The following is a 21,773-nucleotide window of genomic DNA, read 5'->3' on the forward strand; positions in this document are numbered from 1 at the left end:
CCGCCTCTGGTGACCTGACCTGAGGTCAGATCAACCTAAAATTTTCAGACATGTTGCGTAGAAGCCTTTTAGGAAAAGTCAGAAAATTTGAGCTTCCTAGCTCAACGCGTTTGGGAGATATAACCAAAAAACCTCAGGGGGGGGGCTCCTGAGGCCCCCCCCCCGCCAGGAATAGGGTTAACGGCTCTTGATACTACAGTAACACTCGGATTTCAATTTACGTCAGTGAAAGTAAACCGTGAGTTACATTTAGAAGCTTTTAACGACAGTTTTCCCGGAACTCCTAATGGCCTAAATGTAATCCCGGAATTCGTACCGGGCCCCAATGGAGCCCGAAAGCTGGTGTGAGCCCGAAATGTGAATAATTTTAACTATGACCTGACCTCGACAGATTCTCCAGGGCTTTCAAGCGCCGTTAAATTTTTGAAAATCGATCCAGCAGTTTCGGACCACAGACAGGCGCGGGTTAAAGAAAAGGTGTTGACAGATACAATATGATCACCCAGTGATCACCAATATGATTTATATGCTTTTGCTACCTTTTCATACCTATCTTGCAAAAGATCCAAAGCCGCAATCGAAGCACAAAAGCGTGCATTTCTTTCCAAAAGGTTAATTTCTCCAAATAGAGTGGCACAAAAAGATTCAAGCAAATAAGATAGAACGCTTTTTTACACAAACTAAATCTCACCTGGTGAAACTTTCGGAGCTTGCTTCCTGGCCAGAAGCGCCACAAGAGCTTTCCGGATCAATGTCCGGGTCGTCGAGATCCTCACCAGCCGATGCTGGACTGTAGACAAAACAATATTTTTTAATATGTTAATCCCGTTATAAGCTGACTGAACGAAGAAAACAATGTACGGTTGACAAAGCCATCGCATCTTACATAGAGGCTGATTAACTTTATGCAATTAACCTTCTACAGTTGCGCAATTGAAAATTCAGCAGAAAAACAGCAAATGTCCACTAACCTGGCGGTATGAGATGCGCTGATAAGCAAACTGGAACGATCGAGACAGTCACCGTCCGGTCGCTCGTCTGAGGTCTCTGGAGTCGCTCCTTTCTGGTGCTGGGAGGAGAGACCGCCGGAGGCGCCCTCCGGTCGCTCGTCTGAGGTCTCTGGAGTCGCTCCTTTCTGGTGCTGGGAGGAGAGACCGCCGGAGGCGCCCTCCGGTCGCTCGTCTGAGGTCTCTGGAGTCGCTCCTTTCTGGTGCTGGGAGGAGAGACCGCCGGAGGCGCCGTCCGGTCGCTCGTCTGAGGCCTCTGGAGTCGCTCCTTTCTGGTGCTGGGAGGAGAGACCGCCGGAGGCGCCCTCCGGTCGCTCGTCTGAGGTCTCTGGAGTCGCTCCCTTCTGGTGCTGGGACGAGACACCGCCGGAGGCGCCCTCCGGTCGCTCGTCTGAGGTCTCTGGAGTCGCTCCTTTCTGGTGCTGGGAGGAGAGACCGCCGGAGGCGCCGTCCGGTCGCTCGTCTGAGGTCTCTGGAGTCGCTTTTTTCTGGTCCTGGGAGGAGAGACCGCCGGAGGCGCCGTCCGGTCGCTCGTCTGAGGTCTCTGGAGGCGCTCCTTTCTGGTGCTGGGAGGAGAGACCGCCGGAGGCGCCGTCCGGTCGCTCGTCTGAGGTCTCTGGAGTCGCTCCTTTCTGGTGCTGGGAGGAGAGACCGCCGGAGGCGCCCTCCGGTCGCTCGTCTGAGGTCTCTGGAGTCGCTCCTTTCTGGTGCTGGGAGGAGAGACCGCCGGAGGCGCCCTCCGGTCGCTCGTCTGAGGTCTCTTGAGTCGCTCCTTTCTGATGCTGGGAGGAGAGACCGCCGGAGACGCCGTCCGGTCGCTCGTCTGAGGTCTCTGGAGGCGCTCCTTTCTGGTGCTGGGAGCAGAGACCGCCGGAGGCGCCGTCTGGTCGCTCGTCTGAGGTCTCTGGAGTCGCTCCTTTCTGGTGCTGGGAGGAGAGACCGCCGGAGGCGCCCTCCGGTCGCTCGTCTGAGGTCTCTGGAGTCGCTCCCTTCTGGTGCTGGGAGGAGAGACCGCCGGAGGCAGGATGAGGACGTGACCTGTTAGGAAAAGATGCTTGCTGCCTCATTGCTGATTAAGCTTTTTTTGTATTAGGCTTCGCCAAAGGGGGTCCGACCGTGATAGAAAATTGTGATAGAAAATATGGAGGGCGGCAGAGACAGTGGTAAAGCGTTGTGGGGAGGGGCGGCACATAGTGGGCGCCGAGGTACTCTTGGGGGGGGGGGGGAGGCAGGCGTTTATGGAGGGCGGCACAGACGGTGATAAAGCGTTGTGGGGAAGGGCGGCACTTTGAGGGCGGCGGGGTTTTGTGGTGAGGGGCGCCGAGAGTGGTGCATTGTCCTAGAGGGCGCCGAGGCACTTTGGGGGAGGGGGGATGGCAACACATAGGCCGCGCTACATATGAGCTATCCTCGCAGCCATGTGATTCAATAAACCGCCTCTCTCTCTCTCTCTCTCTCTCTCTCTCTCTCTCTCTCTCTCTCTCTCTCTCTCTCTCTCTCTCTCTCTCTCTCTTTCATGTGACGATGGAGCATTGTGGGGAGGGGCGGCTTATTGACGGCGGCGGGAAGTTGTGGCGAGGGCAGCACTGGGCAGCACATAGAGAGCGCCGAGGTAGGTACTCTAGGGAGGGGCGGAAGTCATCTGGGGAGGGCGGCACAGACGGCGATGTAGCATTGTGCAGAGGGGCGGCACAATGAGGGTGGCGGGGTTCTATGAGGGGCGGCACATAGAGAGCTCCGAGGAACTCTGGGAGGGGCGGCATGTAGAGGGCACCTAGGTATTTTAGTGAGGAATGGCACGTTGAGGTCAGGCGTATAGTGGACCGAGCAGACCACATACCTACTTGACATTGGCAACACAGGCCTGCCAGGGGCTGGGGCACCACTGGCACTGACAAAAAAATAGAAAATAAATAAAACAAAAAAAGAACTGAAAATAGGGCACCACCAAAATAGTGGCCGAAATCCGTTGTTTTTAATTTTGGGTATAAGCATAAAGTAGGGGCACCACTGCGATTCATGAACCTCCCTTTGGAGTTTGCTGGGTCCGCCCCTGCCGTTCAACAAGAAAACCGCAAGGTGCGCATGACAATCGAGCCAGATTGCGCATGGAAAATATATCAAATAGCACGCGGTCCGTCGAGCCGTCTGCCATGCTCTGCAATCTGGGTTACCCGGTTACACTGGGACCCCTCATGGACACGACCAACACGACCTCTGCCCTCCGCTTGATCGCATCTTAGATACGTACTTGACACTGAATGAGTATCTGTAGAAACATCAGATACCTACTTACCCCCAAAAGTCAGTAATCGACCTGTTTTTTGCGAGCAGTCGATTCAGTTTCTCTTTTTGGTCTTCCGCTCGCCGTTGCGCGCCTGATTTCTTTCTGCGTTTCCCTTTCGGTTCTTCCATTTCCTTTGTCTGGATACTGGCTCAATTACCTTCTTATATTTATGATAAACCTAAGTATTATTTCACTTTTACTAAACAGGTTGTCGATTGGTATTCTCTCAGACCCTAGTCCCTAACCTCGCGCGAACCCCCGCCACCCCTCCGACTCCACACAAATACCGATCAGAGCAAGGCCCTATATACTAGGTAGAGTCATCCGGGGATTTTACGTAAACCTGTGACGTCACACGAGCTCAAAGCGCGTTTCCCCGTATGAAAGACGTAGAAATGGGTCACTTTCTGAAGCCCGGTACGGAAAACCTATTTGTGTCTGCAATATTCTGTTCATGTCATAGAATAGACCATTTCAAGCTCTATCTTTTATTCAAATACATTTTTGCTCTATCTACATCACATTTGTCGCTATGAGCTGATAAAGAATGTTAGTCCTCAGCCCTGCCCCGACCCCTCATTTCGGCTTCGTCGGTGGCGGCTGCAGTAGCTCAGTGCTATGATCCTCGCCTACCACCCGGGCGGGGCGGGTTCGAATCTGGCCCGGGACAGTGTTTTTCCGAAACTACGCGGATGATTTACCAGTATCCACTTTCGACTTCCCGTTATTCATTATTGTTGTCAGTTTCACGCCTCCTGATTTAGTGTGGCCGTGACCGGCTATTACCATTGTGTTATTAACCGAGTCCATCGTGCCGTGGTTAGGAATTCACCACTTCTTCTCTGCCTATGAGCGTTGAACACCCAAACCAAGCATCAGAAGGAGGCGGCGAACGAGAGCTCTCGATAAGCGATTCGATTTCTGTCAAAGGCCCCTCTGACGACTGATCATGGAACGCAAGGGCGACGTGCATCTCACTTTCTATCGGCATGAGGCGGTCACGTGGTCAGAGACGGCCCCGATCCGCCGCCGGTCCGGCATTCTTGGGCGGTGTTTCACGAACATTGCTACCGTGCTGCTACCACGATGCTAGCGCATTTCGCGAGATGACGTCTCAGATTGTGTTAGTATCGGAGTGTCAGACTTTGTTGATGTCTCCATGGACACTGAATTTGCCACGTATGATAGCAGCGTGCTAGTAGCGGCCTTGGACCCGGAGCTGTAACCGCGGTTGTGCCTGGATCCGTGACTTGACGCAATACACAGCAACGAGTGTTACGGCGTGTCTACACACACATATAATGACCGTTGCCTTTTAATTGCTTTTGTCAACTGATGCAGAAAACAGTAACAGATCGATTACACAGGAGAGCCCCGAGAGCCACATGATGACCACAGAACTGCGGCCCGAAAAGCTGGCTCAGAACCCGGCAGTCGCGCCCGCGAATGTGCCCTTTTGATCAGTACTCAGGGAATCAAACGGGTCCCTTGCGGTAGCCACGAGACATAGCGGAAAAATATCCAACTTTTTATCCTAGTCCCATCCCTGTAGTCTGCTGTAGCGTTCGAAATCATCTAAACGCCACGCGACCGAGCTCCAAACATCAAACGAAGGTAAACTAAATGACGCAAACTGTTAGTGCAGCATAGTACCCGAACCTGTAGTCGTGCGCAGCTCAGAAACCTCAACCATCACCAGAGACATAGCATATACCACATAAAGTTAGCAATCATCAGCATTCAGACACCAGACGTAAGACGGATCGGCGCGATAGGTACCACCGCGCAGCCACCCCAAAGCGGCCGCGGCTAGACGAATACTGTAGTCAGGGCCGGTGAGCGGTAGCCGAGCCAGCCCAGCGACAGGCAGACGGCCAGGTCAGCGGCAGACGACTAGGTGAGCGGCAGTCGAGCCAGCCAGCCAGGCGAGCGGCAGACGACCAGACGGCAGACGGCCAGGTCAACGGCAGACAGGCCAGCCAGTTGAGCGACAGACGGCCAGGCGAGCGGCAGGCAGGCCAGCCAGGTGACCGCCAGACGGCCAGGTGAGCGGCAGGCAAGCCAGGTCAGGGGCAGACGGCCAGGTCAACGGTAGACAGGGCAGGTCAGGGGCAGACAGGCCAGCCAGGTGAGCGCCAGACGGCCAGTCCAGCGCAGTCGAGCCAGCCAGCCGAGCGGCGGACGATCAGGTGAGCGGCAGAACGGCCCCAGGCGAGCAGCAGCCGAGCGGCAGACAGGCCAGCCAGGCGAGCGGCAGACAGGCCAGGTCAGCGGCAGATGACCCCGCCAGGCGAGCGGCAGGCAGGCCAGGTGAGCGGCAGTCGAGCGGCAGACGACCAGACGGCAGACAGGCCCGGTCAGCGGCAGATGAACCAGCCAGGCGAGCGGCTGAGCGGCAGACGAGCCATCTAGGTGAGCGGCAGGCAGGCCAGCCAGGCGAGCGGCAGACGACCAGACGGCAGACGGCCAGGTCAACGGCAGACAGGCCAGCCAGTTGAGCGGTGGACAGGGCCAGGTCAGCGGCAGGTGAGTCAGCCAGACGGGCGGCTGACGACCAAACGACAGACGGCCATATCAACGGCAGACAGGCCAGGCGGCGGCAGCTGAGTCAGCCAGGCGAGGGGCAGGCAGGTCAGCCAGGCGAGCGGCAGACGGCCAGACGGCAGACGGCCAGGTCAACGGCAGACAGGCCAGGTCAGGGGCAGACAGGCCAGCCAGTTGAGCGACAGACGGCCAGGCGAGCGGCAGGCAGGCCAGCCAGGTGACCGCCAGACGGCCAGGTGAGCGGCAGGCAAGCCAGGTCAGGGGCAGACGGCCAGGTCAACGGCAGACAGGGCAGGTCAGGGGCAGACAGGCCAGCCAGGTGAGCGCCAGACGGCCAGTCCAGCGCAGTCGAGCCAGCCAGCCGAGCGGCGGACGGTCAGGCGAGCGGAAGACGGCCCCAGGCGAGCAGCAGCCGAGCGGCACAGGCCAGCCAGGCGAGCGGCAGACAAGCCAGGTCAGCGGCAGATGACCCCGCCAGGCGAGCGGCAGACAAGCCAGGTCAGGGGCAGACGGTCAGGCCAGCGGCAGCGCCAGACGGCCAGTCCAGCGCAGTCGAGCCAGCCAGGCGAGCGGCAAACGGCCAGGTCAGCGGCAGAACGGCCAGCCCAGCGCAGTCGAGCCAGCCAGCCACGACGACCAGGTGAGCGGCGACCGCTCAAGCCTGACATCCTGCTTCAGAACCAACAGAGCTCCGGACATGTTGGCGGACCTGTTTGGCTGCCCTCCTGGCAGCGGCAGCCTCAGCCAGCGCTTGATTGATGAATCTGAGCCGGATGTGCAGCCTGGTACGTACCAGCTTCCTGGCGATCCGGAGGTCCAGGGCCGGTTCCTTCTGTCGCAGCAGCTCCATGAGCCGCCGAACAATGCCCGGGTTCCGGTCCGCAGAGGTGCCCATGAGGATGCAGAAGAGCACCTCGAACGCCTCCACCACGGACATCCAACGCTCTGACGGGACCATCAGTCCTCCTCTGCTCACCGCCCGGATCCAACTCTGTGGGACACTGCTCGGTGGCGCCACACGCGTCGGCAGACCGAGGGATGGATCGATATGTTGGCAGCTCGCTGCAACATACCCGGCCACGAATGCCAGGCCCTCCCGCCTTAGCCAGGCGTCTTCAGCAGCACGAGCCTTCGCCTTCGCGGTGTCGGTCGCCGCACCGCCGTCTTCATTCTCTTCTCGGATGACCTGCGGCACCGTCGGCTGCAGGGTGACGGCCCGGAACGCCTCCTCCACCTGGTCCTCCTCCACCGCTGCCGTTAGCTCCGCTGGACGCTGGATCTGAAAAGGGACCGATCGTATAACTTTAGGCGGCACTTATGATTCCCCGCGGTGGTGACTGGCGGAGCCGTTTGTGTGCGCATGATTATTAGTCAACACGTGCAGTGGAAGGGGGGGGGGGCGAATATCGCCCACCCCGCCCGTTTGCCTCCCAACTGCCATATTTATAGTCGGATTAACTAGATATTCTTAATATATACTCAAAAATGTAGCTGACGTATAATGAAGGAAATAAGAAAAGCGGCCGGTAACTTTTTGACTTACCCACATATGGAAAATTTGACCACGTTTGACCTCATTTGACCTTAGATATTAAATGTCATGAAATTTACACACAATAGAGATCCCTACCACCCCACCCACCCTCCAAATTTGGTCTGTATAATACTTGGTAGAAGGAATCAAGCTACCCTATAAAAATTACCGCAAGTAAATCGGTCCAGCGGTTGCTGATGCTGAGCTATTAGGCTCTCAAAAGCGTTACAGGCCGGGCCGCTCATACTGAGATGTTTCCGTTATATGGAAAAGACTCCGCTCGCTTCGCACGTTCCGTAATTAATACAAGTTATACCATCTCCATTGTCAAAGCTGCAAGCCGACTTACCTGTATTTGCAGACCCTCCAGCGCTTCGTTGGTGAGGTTGTCGGGCTCCAGCCGCTGGCCGGTGCTAACGAACGCCGTGTCAGGCTCTAGGCGCACTGCGCGGCCACTGCTCGAGGTGGCCACGAGAGGAGACGGCGCCATCAGCATGATGCGGAGTCTCGAGCGGGCCTCGACGGCGTCCGGCGTCACATTCTGTCCACACATCCCCCGGAGCTGAGAGAACGTATTCTCAAGGCAGTCCTGGTTGAGGCGGGCTGACATAACGTACCTGAACTTCGGCACCCTGTCAGACAGCTCGGAATGAAGGCCCCGCAGAGAAGCCGTGCTGCGGAGGGCTCCAACCTGGAAGGGCAGCATCGCTGAGACGCCGCCAGGATGCTTTGGCGTGGACTTCCTGGCCGCTCCGATCAGCTTCTCCATCTTCGTGAGCGCGGCATCCTGGATAGCCTTGACGTCCTTGTTCAGGCCGTACGCACAGCGTTCTTGTTTGGCGTCGATGGGCGACCGACTATTCATTACGTCGAACCAGGCGTCTATGGTTCGAATTGCGTCCGCTTGCCGACTTCGGATCGGCACGTACTTCGCCATGGCCGCCGCCACAGTCTCCGAGAACAGCTGGGAGGCCAAACTGACCCGCTGAGAGCACTGTCCGGTCGCCTGGGAAGTAGAAAAACGCAAAATCACAGGTAAGAACATGGTTTCAGAATGTTGCATTATGCATAGCAGGACGTGCGGTCATATACTACATCAGCTTTGACAAGGCCTCGCCAATATTTGAGTATTGTACTGAATATGTATTGATAAGCCACACATTAAGAACACTGGGAAGTCTTCTTGGCCACACCAACTTTTCAAATGATATTCCACCGATGGGTAAGATATGTGCGGACGTAATCTCTCACTCTCAGGACTTTAAGGGAAGGTGAACATTTCATGGCTTGTAAGTACATATTCGAATTTGAAAACGTGATACTGCGATAAGTATGACACGGAGGTCGCCCGCGAATCAATATCGGATCAGTTAGCGAATGTTACAGATGACACAATTCGCAAGGCAGTCTGCTTAAGAGCGAGTGCGAAGCAAGTCTTCCGTATTTAGCCGGAAAAAAATATGACTGAGAGGCACCCGGCCTATTGCTGTTATTCAGTAGCTACAGGGTCCAGTACAAGTTTTGACCTCTACCTATGAGGACACTTTCCGGTTTCCAATCGTTAATACCCCTAAGGAATAACGGTTCTTGCACCCCTGTATCCACAGTCCTTGCTACGGCCAGTTTCACACAGATTGTTCACCTGGACGCTCGCGTCGCAAAATGAAGGTAAGAAATTTCTATCTCGGGGACTGAACCAGGCAGTCGGCATGCTCCAGGCTGAAATGACACAGCGTGCCATCGCTGATCAGTTGGGATATCTGCTTGCACAGTCCGGCGTTAGTGGGATAGCACACGGCTGCTGGCAGCACTGGAAATCGTTCCAGATCGGGCATTTGTTCACCCTTTCGACCGCGACAGGAATCGCATTGAAAAAGGATGCCGGGAAGAGGGTCCAGTTGGTGACAAAAACGCGCCAGTTCATTGCTCTGCCAAGGCCTGGCTCAAGGCCCAGCGGTGATGCAAATCGAACCCGCCGGGCTTCTGAAGGAAGGGTTAGCCGGCTACCATCTGGACCTAATCCTGATCGAAGAACATTGGGGTATCGTCCTGCGGCACCTGCGACACACAGAAGCCGGCGGCCAGCCTCGGCGCCCTGCCCTTACAGCTCAAACGGGCATGGTGGAAAATTAAGCCGTCTGTGCTGCACAACCTAACTGCCAGCATGCCAAATTACGTTCGTGCGTAAATCCCTGTTCGTGTGGAATATGCTGAACGCGAACAAGAATTGCTGCCTCTTACACACCTACTTAATAGACGTATTTTTAGAGGAAAAAAAACTTATGCCGGATCCAGTGTATAATCTATTTGACGTCATAGGCGTATAGTAGGTATTGGCAGACACGTCCCATGGGCTTCACTGGACATGCAGATATTTGTTGTTGACTGTTGTACGAGTAGTAGACACGTTCTTTATTTGCAATTTGCTTACCAAAAAGGGATTGTCTACGAACATTCCAATTGTTGTGAATTTTAACAAAAAATACTGTGACAAGAAGTCACTAAAATCCAGTAGCTAAAAAACAAAAATATAGCCGAATCTCTCAAGCAGTTGTCAGGAAACCCCGAATTCAATCGGGATAAGGTTTTGCAAGTTTCGTGTGGAATTTTACGTCACTTTTTGTCGTGCTGCATAACAAAACTTCCAAAACTTGTTGCTCGAAGACAAAACTTGATTTTTATGGCTGCAAAAAAGGCACAAAAAAAGACATTGATACTGCATACCTCAAGGTGCATCGCCTTAAGCTTGGGAGCGACACGGAGTTCTCCGGCAGTCTTGGAGAGGAGTTCGGAGAAGGATTGGCGGCTCAGCAGGAAGGTACCCCCTTCGTCCTTCGGCACCACCAGACCCCCATCGTTGGCCACGGTGTGGGCACGCAGCCGCTTGAGGACGTGCGGGACGTCCGCGAAGATCCATATGTTCCTGGGATGTGGGAAATGGGTAGGATAAAGGGTAGGATTGGTGAAAAAGGACTGTTTTTTATTCGGTTGCTACGTGGATAGCGCAATGGAATAAACTTAAATATAATTCAACTTTGATTGATGCGTCTCGGTAGTATATTTCAGCAACGATGCTGGAGCGGTCTAAAAATGTCGAAATAAGGATGATAAGGACAGGATCACACATAAAATGAAAATTATGAGCTAGTGAATTACGGTTTACGGCCGCACCAACTGCGGTCATATTGCGCCCATGGCATGTAATGTAGATACTGTGGATATTGGGATTACGTTACGTGCGAATTTAATATAATACAGAGTGCCAACATTTCCCACTAACCTGCTGTCATCGCGCGGGTTCTTGATCCAGGTCTTGGTCGGCGTGACTCCCATCTGCTCCCACAGCTTCTCGTTCGAGGAGTGCATGTCACTCGTTGCTGCCACCACCGACAGACCGATGTCCTCGAGTCGGATGATGACGTGCTCCAGCTCGCCTGGCGTCATAGCTGAGTCCAACTGGTAGTACAGGGGCTGCTTCCATGAAGAGCAAAGTCCCCGCACCATCAGTAGCTGCAGCTTCGAACCGCGCAACACTTGGTCGGCGGTACTGTCGTAGCAGTAGCGGCCGTCGAGCGACATCTCATCGAAGCTGATGACGCACAGACGGTCCATGTCGCTCATGTCAGTCGTGACAGCCTCAAGGACGGAAGCAGCGGCGTCCATCACACCGGGTGTGACGCGGAACGCGCGGGTCCAGCGGGATAGGGTGCTCACAGAGGGCAGCGGGATCTTCAGCACACCTTGAGCGTACTTGTAGCCCTTGCGCGTGAGGCACCGCAGACCGAGCGCCTTGGACACGTCTCCAGGAGACCAGCGGATCCGGCGCCCTGTCGCCGCCTGGCGCACTTGACCACGGGACAGAACGCCGGACTCCAGAAGACGGTCCAGCTGAGCACCCTTCTCAGTGGCGATCCGCAACTGGCGCTGGAGCGACCTCTTTTCGTTCCGCCACTTCCTGCTCAACTTCCACAGGCGTTGTTGTGCGTCCTGCAGCTCCCCTTCCAGGCGCACAACCTGTTCAAGAGGAGTGGTCTCCTCGATGGCGATCACTGGGCAATCAGGTCCAGGGCGTTCGGGAACAGGCCCAGGATCAACAGCCGGGCTGCCGCCGTCACTGTCCCTGGAGGCAGCGACAGAGAAACAGTGAATGTTAAAACTGGTCATATTTAGACAAAATTTTTAGATGACCTTGACCCTTAGACAGTTTTTAGATGACCTTGACCCTGACCATGACATCTGTACACCGTCGAACATGTTCCATGATAGGGGGAGGTAAGACTGACAAAATAGCCGAAATCAAGGTATCAAAAGCTCACAAGACCCATAGCCAACGCAAGGTATTGGGTACTGGTCATTTGGGTCGTGACATGACGTGAAAAACAATGTCATATCTCCGAAACTAAAAACCACAGAAACTTGAAATTTTCAGTGGACGCTGAGAAAAGACAGAAAGGCAGCTATACAAAAAAATAGGCTTCTAGCTAATTTATGAAGTGTTTAAAGCTGCACTGCAATGGGGCTAATCAGTACAACCTTCCATTGTTTAAAAATCATCACCTAAAGGAAACAAGTGATCTGCAGGGTCTTCCTAGTTCCTTGACCACTCTAGGCATTTGCAAAACATTGGCAAAACTACATTGCAAAAATCACAAAACTGCAATGTCAGTTCAGTCATGCATAAACAAATGTAGGACTAGGTAGGTACTACCAACCAATCTCAAATCATGAGGTGAACATATCATACCTTGGCAGTTCTTGGCCAGAGCCCGCAGTGGTCAGAAGCTCGTCACTCAGCTTCTTGAGGGACCGCTGCTGCACACGCTCATCTCGCTGTGCAGATGTCACCTCTTGTCTCCTGCGAGGAAATAACGATTTGATGAAGCAACACAAATTGCATAATGTACACAGCAGTCAGTAGTGAATCCTGTTTGTAGATCAAGTAGAATAATATATACCGTAACTGATGTATGGTTGCAAGACGTTTAAGTTACCTTTAGGTCATAGGTGTCATCATGAGTTATGTGTGGGCCAAAACTGAAATTTTATGAAAAGTTTGCCAAACAATATTCTTATGAAGTCATTTTTAAAGGTACATGCATAGAAAAAGTCCTTATCAACTCATGCATACAAAAAAAAAAACAGCACAAAGAATAATGATGCAACTGGCATTGGAAAAATTGCCTCAATGAAGTCCAACCTAATGTAAACACTAGCCGTTTTACCAACAGCCATCTGGTGCACATTTGGTGCACATTTGGTGCAGATTTGGTCAAATTAGGTTCAGTGTGTCTCTTAGTAGCTATCAGCTAGGGTTGCATTAATTGCTTATGTGCCTGCTTTGTCATATACAGCAATAAAATAAGAAACTATGGTAATCTTATAGCAGGCATCTCAGGTGATGCCACCCATTTCTGAAAAGACCCTACAGCACTCACCAGTTCTTGAGATATTTACACCAATTTTGCTGTAGATTGCACATCCCATTGGAAGGTTGTAGGTTTGTTTGTAGGTTGTAAGGTGGTAGGTTGAAGCCTAGGTTGGTAGGTGGGTTGGGTCAGGTTAGAGTATGTTTTGTCCAGTAAGACTATTTGATCAGTAAGAGACTTTTATGAGCGCAAAGTTCATGGAAATGTCTCAAGAACTGGTGATTCTAGTAATTTTTCACAAGTGGGCAGCAGCTAGTCTGCAAAGTACAAAGCATGGCAATTTCGACGAGATCTCGTCAGTGCCGGATTGTTCAGCTGGTGCGGATCTGGTGCGGTGCGGATTTGGCTTGATGCGTTGTAGATTTAGTGTAGTGCAGTGTGGATTTGGCTTGGTGATGGATTAGCGGGCCAAATGAGATATATGAGGAAAATCGAAAAACATTGCTGGAGGTTTGACAATTGACATGTAATTCATTGTGCTCTCGGGTCCAAATGAGTGTGCGGTAGTCATTTTTGGGTTTGGTGTGGATTTTTTCTTTTACTCTCAGCACACTTTGGTGCGGATTTTCCGGCTCTGTTCAAAAGGTCAGTGCGGATTTTGAACTTGAGCACGTGCGCCTCGTCGACATGCAAGCCACACTGGGCAGTATGGGGCAGCAGCAGCAGCAGCATATTTCATTTTCACAACAAAGGAGAGGCACTATCAAGAGAATACCTCAGTCACTGTGTCATCACAGTTCTGACCAGCTGGCTCATGGCTGTGTGACCTAGTGGTTAGGGTGCCCTCCTTGACGCTCGTGAATCATAGGTTTAGGGTTCACAGCCGGTCACACGCAATATTTTTGGCCCATTGTAGGTGTGTAGGTGTATAGGTTTGTATGTCAGGTCAGGTTAGGTTAGGTTTGTTTCTGATTGGTTCAGTTAGAAGGAAGCATCTCCAGGTAGCGCCTCCCCTTTGTTGGAAAAACGAAGCATGCGTGGGCCTGTGGCACTTGGCAGCACCTGAGCTGCCTGCAGCTGTAAGAATAAGTACCAAACAATCTTGATCTCATTGAAAAATATCCATGCAAAACTGTGGCATCATCATCATAAATGATAATTCATGCAGCTTGCCTGAAGGTTGACGACGGCAAGTTGATGGACGGCACTGCGCCTGTCTTCAGCCTGGGCCTTAATTTCACATCTGTTGGCATGAGAGATCGCTTAACTTTATAGGATTCATCAAGGTCGTCATCCAGAAAATGGTTTCCACAAACTCGAGCAGTCTTGATGTTGATCTTGTCCTTCCTGGCGCATCTATGCACCCATTCCGCTTCTAAGTCACTGATTTTTGGAAATGTGAAGAAGGAGAGTCATGGGCGGCGCCACCGGGGGGGACGGGGGGGACAGGTCCCCCGCTATCGAAAGTTAGGGGGGTACAGTACCCCCCTATCGGCGAGGCCCGTTCAATAGTTGATAATAATGCATTGTAAAGTTATCCGTCGCATTTAATGCATCGTTGGTTAATCAAGGCAGGTTCTGAATAAAGATTGCTGTTGGGATGTATCGCAGGGGGTCCTGGCCATCTGCAAAAGGTGTGGAGCTGTGATGCCTATAAGGTGATCGGCAGGGCCTCGGGGATCGTGCCCCCCCTTTTTTGGGGCGCCAGGCAGGGTTATTACCTCCCCACCCCACTGCCAGACCCCATTGCCGACAAAACCAAGTTAACTGAAATTCCATAGATTTCCGTTACTATATGGATATTTTCCATTCCTAATTAGTCAAATTCAAGCATGGCAGTTCTACCACAGGAACCATTTCAAATCTATGCCATTTAACCCCAGCACTTGTGGGGAGAAGTGTTCGGATAGATCATAGGCAGGACCAAAAAAGCACGCAGTAGCCCAAGACCTTATAATTGGGTAGCATCGGCTCCCTCTCGTCAAGGGGTTCGATAGCACTCGTTTTTTTTTCTGCAAAACTAAGTTCGGTCGGCGGCCGAACGGCTGGGGGTCTAATCGAGCCCCCTCCCCTTCTTACGTCAGCGGCTGTGAAAATGCCATTACCAGCTGTTGAAACATGGCAGTTGCTTTTGCATGAGTGCACGAAAGTGTTTTAGGTACGTGATACGTGAAAGGTTCTACATGGAAACTGAGATACACCAGCTTATCAAATTGTGCTCACTGTGGTACGCTCGGTTTTACCTTGACTAGTCTTTGAATTCTGGGGTGAAACAGACCAGTCAAGAAACCTGTTCCATAAGGAGAGCCACTAATGCTAAAGTCTAAAGAGATGAGGGATGAGGTTTCCAGAGACCTTCATTACCTCCCAAAGGGGGTGCCCCGCCATTTGCCAATCCCCATGCTGTGTTGTTACGATTGGAGGGTGAATATGAGAACGATGCAGGTCGTGCCAGCTCGATCATGACGAACACAATGGTGCCGACATCACAGCTCTACTGCCATTTTTGACGAAGTTAATCAACAAGGACCGGAATCCTACCCTGGGGCATTTCACCTGCAGAGGCCGCCGGACCTGAGACCCTTTCACTCATTTTTTTTTTTCAACGGTGCATGCGGCATGCGCTCGTTTTTCCCGCGAAGCTCTTGGTAAGTAAAATCCATAAGAAAGTGTGATCAAATAACGGCTGGTGACCTTCCATGACCTAGCATGACCTTTTGAGTGACCACCAATGACATGACCACTGACGGCTAGCCATTAGCTGCACCCTGCCCGTTGCATATGGATCAGGTGGTGATGTCATGATTCTGAAAGTATATTGCAGTTTTGGCGCACTTGTCAGAGCAGAAGACATTCCCACTTTTCCTCCATGACTATATGGGGGTGAAGCCATGAAGCTGACCAGACGTAAGATCGAAAATTTGAAAGTACGAAACGTAAGAATAGTTGGCACTGCTACTCGACACTGACCGACCGGTCGCGAACTTCCCGCCTCCGGATTTCCAGCCGGACACCCAGTTCACTCGGCCACGCGGCCAGTATCCCTAAGCAATTCGCAGCTTGTAGGAAACCAGCTTTGAGTTGGCAAGACTGCAAATTTTGATTTAGAGGCAAGGATGCTTGAAAAGGTGATCGATCTTAGGTGTCCTAGGATAAGTTTGGAAACGGGATGCACCATTCGATGTGTTTTGGGCTTTGCCAAGTTTCGTGGCGTTACGTGCCTCGTTTTTTTTTTTTTGCATACACGATCAGTATCTACTTTTGGGATTTTCGGACAGCTACAGTCCCCGTCCCCCCCTATCGAAAACCCGTGGCGCCGCCCCTGAGGAGAGTCCCGGATTGTTCCTACTGTTGTTGAAGCACTTCGAAACGGCGCAGTGTGGCATTTTGACTATCAAATACCCTCAAACACTCATAACAAACCACTAATAACACTTATAACTAATAACAATCCACCAAATATGTGTCTCAATCTGAACGACCGCGGGAGCGAGCGCATTCACCATAACAATAACGGCATAGGACCACGGATAGTAAACAATTTTAAAAATGGCGGCGGAACGCGCCACTAAACGTAACATCCGCGCAGGAGCTGTCGATATTGTGACGTCATTAGTCACATTTTTGCCTATGGAGTAACACAGAGACGACATCCCCCTGGATCAGAGCAAGGCCCGACAGGGCACAGCGATATGGCATCAATACGGCATATGGCCACAGGCCAGCATTCGCCAAGATACCGCATACGCACTCCGAACGTTGTTGCATAGCAACAATAAAGGGAGTCGCGATCCTCTGATTCCGGAGATGCGGGAGATGTGGGAATGCGGCTAGTAAAAATGACTGCGGAAATTTATATACTAAAGGGCATTTTTACCGATTTTTGTTTTTGTATTATTTGTATTAAAATTAAGATAAAGATATTGCATGTTGTTTTTTCTGATAAACCTTGGTGTAATAGATGTCTCCTTTTTTTTTAGTAACGGGCTAACGGGTTAGGTATTTTAGCCCGATGCTCAGGAGCAGAGGTGCATGCAGGGATCCCCAAAAGTAAGTAGGTACAGTGCATGACTCTGAGGGCGCTTTCTGGATGACGGGAGGGGCGCCGCTGCTGGCCAGAAGGGCGCCGTTTTTGGCTGGAGGGGCGCCTTTGCTGACCTGGTCAGCAAAGACCTCCTCCTCAGTCCCCGGGGGACTGAGGAGGAGTGAACTCAGCGGTTTTCAAAATTCAAGGTATGTCTTTCCATGCAACGACATAATAATGAGGGCGCCTTCAGGGCCCAAAGGGGCGTCCCAAATTTAAAGTAGAGGGCAATGGACTTGCCCGCGTATGCTTGATACGCCTCTGGTCTGGAGGCTGAGAGGCGCCATGTTTTTTTTTCAATGGGGCGCCCAGTCGCCTGTGATCTTCAATGGGGCGGGGCGCCTTTTATGCTTTGCAGATCAGGGGTGTAACCACGCTAAAAATGGTGCGGACAAACTTATAGGGGGCGTCATCCCTCAAGGGGGCGCCATCGCCCAAGGGGGGCGCCATTGCCTAAGGGAATGGGGTGAGTAAGAGGGGCGCCTTTATGTGAAAGAGGGGCGCCTATGAAGTTTATAGGGGCGCCTCCATGCGATAAAAGGGGCGCCTTGCCTTGGTAGCGACTGCGTATGCAATCCACTACCATCTACTGTTGCGTCGGAGGTTTGTGTGGGGCGCCGTTGCATGGGTCTTATATATAGCGTTGACCGGACAGCTGAAAGGGCGCCACTTTGCCGGGGGGCGGCCGCCCCCGCCGCCCCCCCCCCCCTGGATCCGCGCCTGCGAGCAGTGCCGTTTCGTTTGCTTCGTTTTGAAGTCCGCAAGCCCCCCAATTGCAGACTTCCTCTACCGAGTACCGGGGGCGGCATTTCAGCTCCCAAAAAATGGGCTGGAATTTCCAGCGTTCCAGCGCGGTGGTTACGCCCATGGTTAGGGTTTGGAACTCCCAAAGCCTTACCTCTTACCAACAACTGGTTCACCTTCTTCATCAACAGCCGTCACCTGTCTCATTCCCCGTCTTCATGCGGTCTGTTCAATGTCCTTAGAAGGTGTCAGCGCGGCACGCCGCACTGTCAAAGGTCGTATCAACGCTCGTCAATCCGCAGCACTACCTGACAGCTGATATATGACGTCATTGGATCATTATCTCCCATTTTCAACATGTCTACCGGCAGCGACAGCTGAGCGAAGGGTTGATGATGTCATTGGATACAATACACATACCCTCTCTTCAGCACTTCAGCATGCCATGACGGCTGAACAGCGCCGCCAGCTGACTGTCAATGCTGATGACGTCACTGGTTATAAATCTCGTCCTCAGCGCCGATTGACGGCAGCATCGAGATTCTCGCCGCTCTGCGTCGTGTTTGTCGCCGTGCGTCGTGTAAGCCGCTACAAATCCGTGCCGCGCCCCGTTCGCCACGACGCGCGCGTCGCCTGCGCCACGAACGTGTCCACTGCGCCATTGTTCGTCTCAGCGATGGACTCGCCCATAAATTCACCCTCCGATCGTTGCGGGGATGGCGGATAAGCCACTGCCGTTGCTGGCCGCCGCCTCTGGGGGGCTGGCGCTGGACAAAATACTGCTCATCTGATGCTATCACAGACGTTCTATTTGGTTCAAGAAATAGACGTGGTGTGCTGTTCTGGGGGAGGATGTTCTGCGGTCGCTTTGATGGCGAGTGGATGAGTTTATAGCCGCCATAGACGCGTCCGCGGAGAGGGACCATCGGCCTGCCATCTGTGGCAACTCAACACAATAGATGAGCTCAAGTCGGCAGTTGATTTATCAAAGGGGTCTTGCAGACATTAGGATGATATAGAGTCGCTGCGTATCAGAGATCTGGGGATGTATTGAACCTACTTCGTTCATGACAGCATTAAGCCACATAAGGATTGTGAACATCAACAATAGCTACCATATCTATTTCGTTTCATTTTTTGCCAGCTCTGTAAATGTGTCTCATATGAAACAATCCGTTTATCAATAGGGTCGACCATTACTCACTGATCAGATGGGGATGAATTTTTGGGCGAGTTTGTGACCAACAGATGCTATGCTTTGTCAGCAGCTTTGGCCACAAAAGCGCCTTTGATCGCTATTGCACATTATACGGTAAAAGTTATTTAAAGTTGAAAGCTGAGTGTAGATGAATGGAATAAATGATGATGAAATGGCGATGAAGTCGGCAGGAAATCAGCGACGAAGAATCCTCACATTACAGTTAAAAAGACCCCAAAGACAGGGAAAATTGAGAATTCGAAGCCAGCACGATAAACCACTGTACCCGCTATTCTGTGCATACCACTGCAGTGCATATCGTAACCAATGCTGACTGTATATCACATGACAAATCTGCCAACAGACGCAGCAGATGGCAGTGGCAGATGTTTTCAACCGCTGTCACTATGACAGTAGCAGTGACTGCAAAGCACGGCCCAGACAGTCATATCGTCTGACAGCTAATGTCTGCTAATGCTAGATTGTGAGATGCAGCTTCAGAATATCATATTGGAGTTGGAAAAAACGGGGAAACTTTGGTGAAATAAGGAAACTCTATAGTGCCATGGCACCAAGATGACCGACAACGGACATGGGTGCGTAGGAGAATCCACTGCTTCAGGATTGAGGATCATACTTTGCGGAAAAAAAAGGTGTTACATTACAAATGCTACTAAAAACCTTAGGCAGGTGAAGGACTGGAGCATTCCGAACGAAAAACAAATTTACGTCAATATAGAATATGTTCATATTGAATTCACGTGGTCAGTCTCCATTGGACTGACCAATGTGGCATATGGGAAAACGTGACTTTTCAAGCCTGTTTTTGACTATCTGTCGAAGACAGTCTCCACAACTTCCTGCGGTGCATAATGTATGGCGTTTCCTTTTGAAACACAATTTTACAAATTGAATAGAATGCGCAGAACATCCTTCAAAACGGTTGATCTGACGTAAACCGGGAAGATATCAGAAATGATATACGACTTAGTGACTGCATTTTCTTTCCGTCAGTTATTTCTTCAGTGTTCAGTCCGAATATGGCTCAATTTTTAGGCATATCACTTCAACGATTTGTTATCAAAGCTCCGAAAAGAAGACTGGATTTATTGTTTATCTGATTAATCACAGCGCCCTAGTATATTTAATGCGCTGCTTAGATCAGCTGGTTATGAAATGGCTATCGATTGAGCCAAATTAATTCCGGTCGTAGAATGCAAAAACTGAAGTAGAAGTGCCCGCTACTTGTGCTCAACGTAAAAGTCCTAGACATATCAGCACTTCAATCGCAGTCAAATACGCGTGTGGCTGTTTTCCACCAAATGCGCTTATGTCAGCAGCTGCCCGCTATTTTCGGTCGGTCACAGTACCGAACCCTGAAATACCCCCATGTCGCCCATCGCTGATAACTGATATTATCACCGGCCACTGTCCATCACCGGAGTCCACTCCACTATCACTTCATCATCCATCGTCACCAGCTGCAGGGCGTCACCAATCACCACATCATTAGTGACCACGTGACCGCTGCACCCCCTAACCGCCAAACCCTCCCCTGACTGTCAAACCCTCCCCGAACACAACAGGACACTTCATGGGGAGGGACTCACAGCGTCAAATGAACCGCACATTGTCCAATTATCAGCCCTGTAACGGCTTAATTGTGGCCGGCTGACTGGCTACGCCCCCACCAGTGGACGCTGTCAATCCCCTTATGCTCCCCTAGTATTGTCCCCCTGGCGATCCGGAACAATCCCCGAGAGCCAGGGCAGGGCGATCTCGCCTATCCCTATAGATCCGTTCAATGTGATATGTGCGGACTTCACGGCTGATTTGGAGATTCTCGATCCTGAGCTGGCGTGGAGTAGGGGAGGGGCAGAGTGAGCGAAATGAGTGAGACCGACTGGGAGTGAGAACTCCGCAAGGGTAGATGTGGGTGTGGAGGTGAGTGAGTGAGAATGTGCGAGGCTTATTTCGAGGGAACCGCCTCTCGCTTTGCGCTTTTATTTAGGAGAGACACTCGTTCAAAGCAATGTATGGAAACGAAAAGTGCTCGGAGTCACTTTCACATTGAATAATTGTTCTTGCGGTCGAGTAAGTGAAAAACTAAAAACAAAAAGTTATTAATGCACAACTTTTTCCACGTATCACTCGAGCAAATGACAGTGCTCCAGAATCACAGATCAATCAGCTGTCTATCGGGAGGAGGCATGCTTAGCATCCTTTCTGAATTTCCTGCAAAGCAACATCACGCAGCATTCCCTAGCCAGCACGGGCCACCAATACCACTGCAATTCACATCTCCCCGTGACCGACTACCCTGGCACAGGGTCTACCTAGGGGGAGCGGACCCCCTTCCACTCGACTCTTCTGCACGTGTGGCCCCCTCCCCTGCCCATTACACACTGCACGTGCACTCCCTCCCCTACCCCAGTGCGAGCGTCGACTGAAGTGTTTGCTGTGTAGGCGTGACTCACAGTCCGTGGTGGTCGCGTGCAATGACGACTGAAGTCTCTGGGAGGGCCGGGCTCTACATATAGCAGTTTGTACAAATTGAGTTAGGTACACGTTCGATGGTAAAATAAGGCCAGACTTCAGCCCAAAGTAAGGGCAGATGTAAAAAAAGACGTTTAAAAATAGAGTAAGGCGGGATTTGGACTCAAGATAGACGGCTAAGCTAAGCAGTTAAAATAAAAAGACCCACTAGCAAATGTGAAACGAAGTGATCAACCATTATTTCATAAGTCCGGAATGTGTTGATAAGATCAAGTGCACTGTCACATCAGTTTTGAAGGAACATGTTCTACATTTATTATACGGTAATAAAGAATACACATGCGAGATAGCATCAATACACATCAACCATTTCTCAAGAGCATCTTGACACTCATCGATGCTGCAGCCTGCTCGCTGTTAGAAAGCGAGGCATGCATAATTTTGTTATTCTTTATTAAGCTGCATTTATCAGCTTCGCACGTGCATACGTTTGGATTGTGCGTGGAAAATTTG

At 51.7% G+C, this 21,773-nt stretch overlaps 1 protein-coding gene across 1 annotated transcript; it reads right to left on the reverse strand.

The window, feature by feature from the left end:
* Nucleotides 1-828: 828 nt before the first annotated feature.
* LOC122375694 (serine-rich 25 kDa antigen protein-like) lies at nt 829-2,074 on the reverse strand. The gene is made up of 2 exons (XM_043355184.1): nt 1,024-2,074; nt 829-839 (listed from the first exon to the last, which is right to left on the reverse strand). Exons 1-2 carry the CDS (start codon nt 2,072-2,074, stop codon nt 829-831), a joined length of 1,062 nt encoding a protein of 353 aa, XP_043211119.1.
* Between the last annotated feature and the right edge of the window lie 19,699 nt (nt 2,075-21,773).

This window comes from Amphibalanus amphitrite, unplaced genomic scaffold (genome assembly GCF_019059575.1).
Source record: "Amphibalanus amphitrite isolate SeventyFive unplaced genomic scaffold, NRLGWU_Aamphi_draft 001897F_arrow, whole genome shotgun sequence".
NCBI classification, from domain to species: domain Eukaryota; kingdom Metazoa; phylum Arthropoda; class Thecostraca; order Balanomorpha; family Balanidae; genus Amphibalanus; species Amphibalanus amphitrite.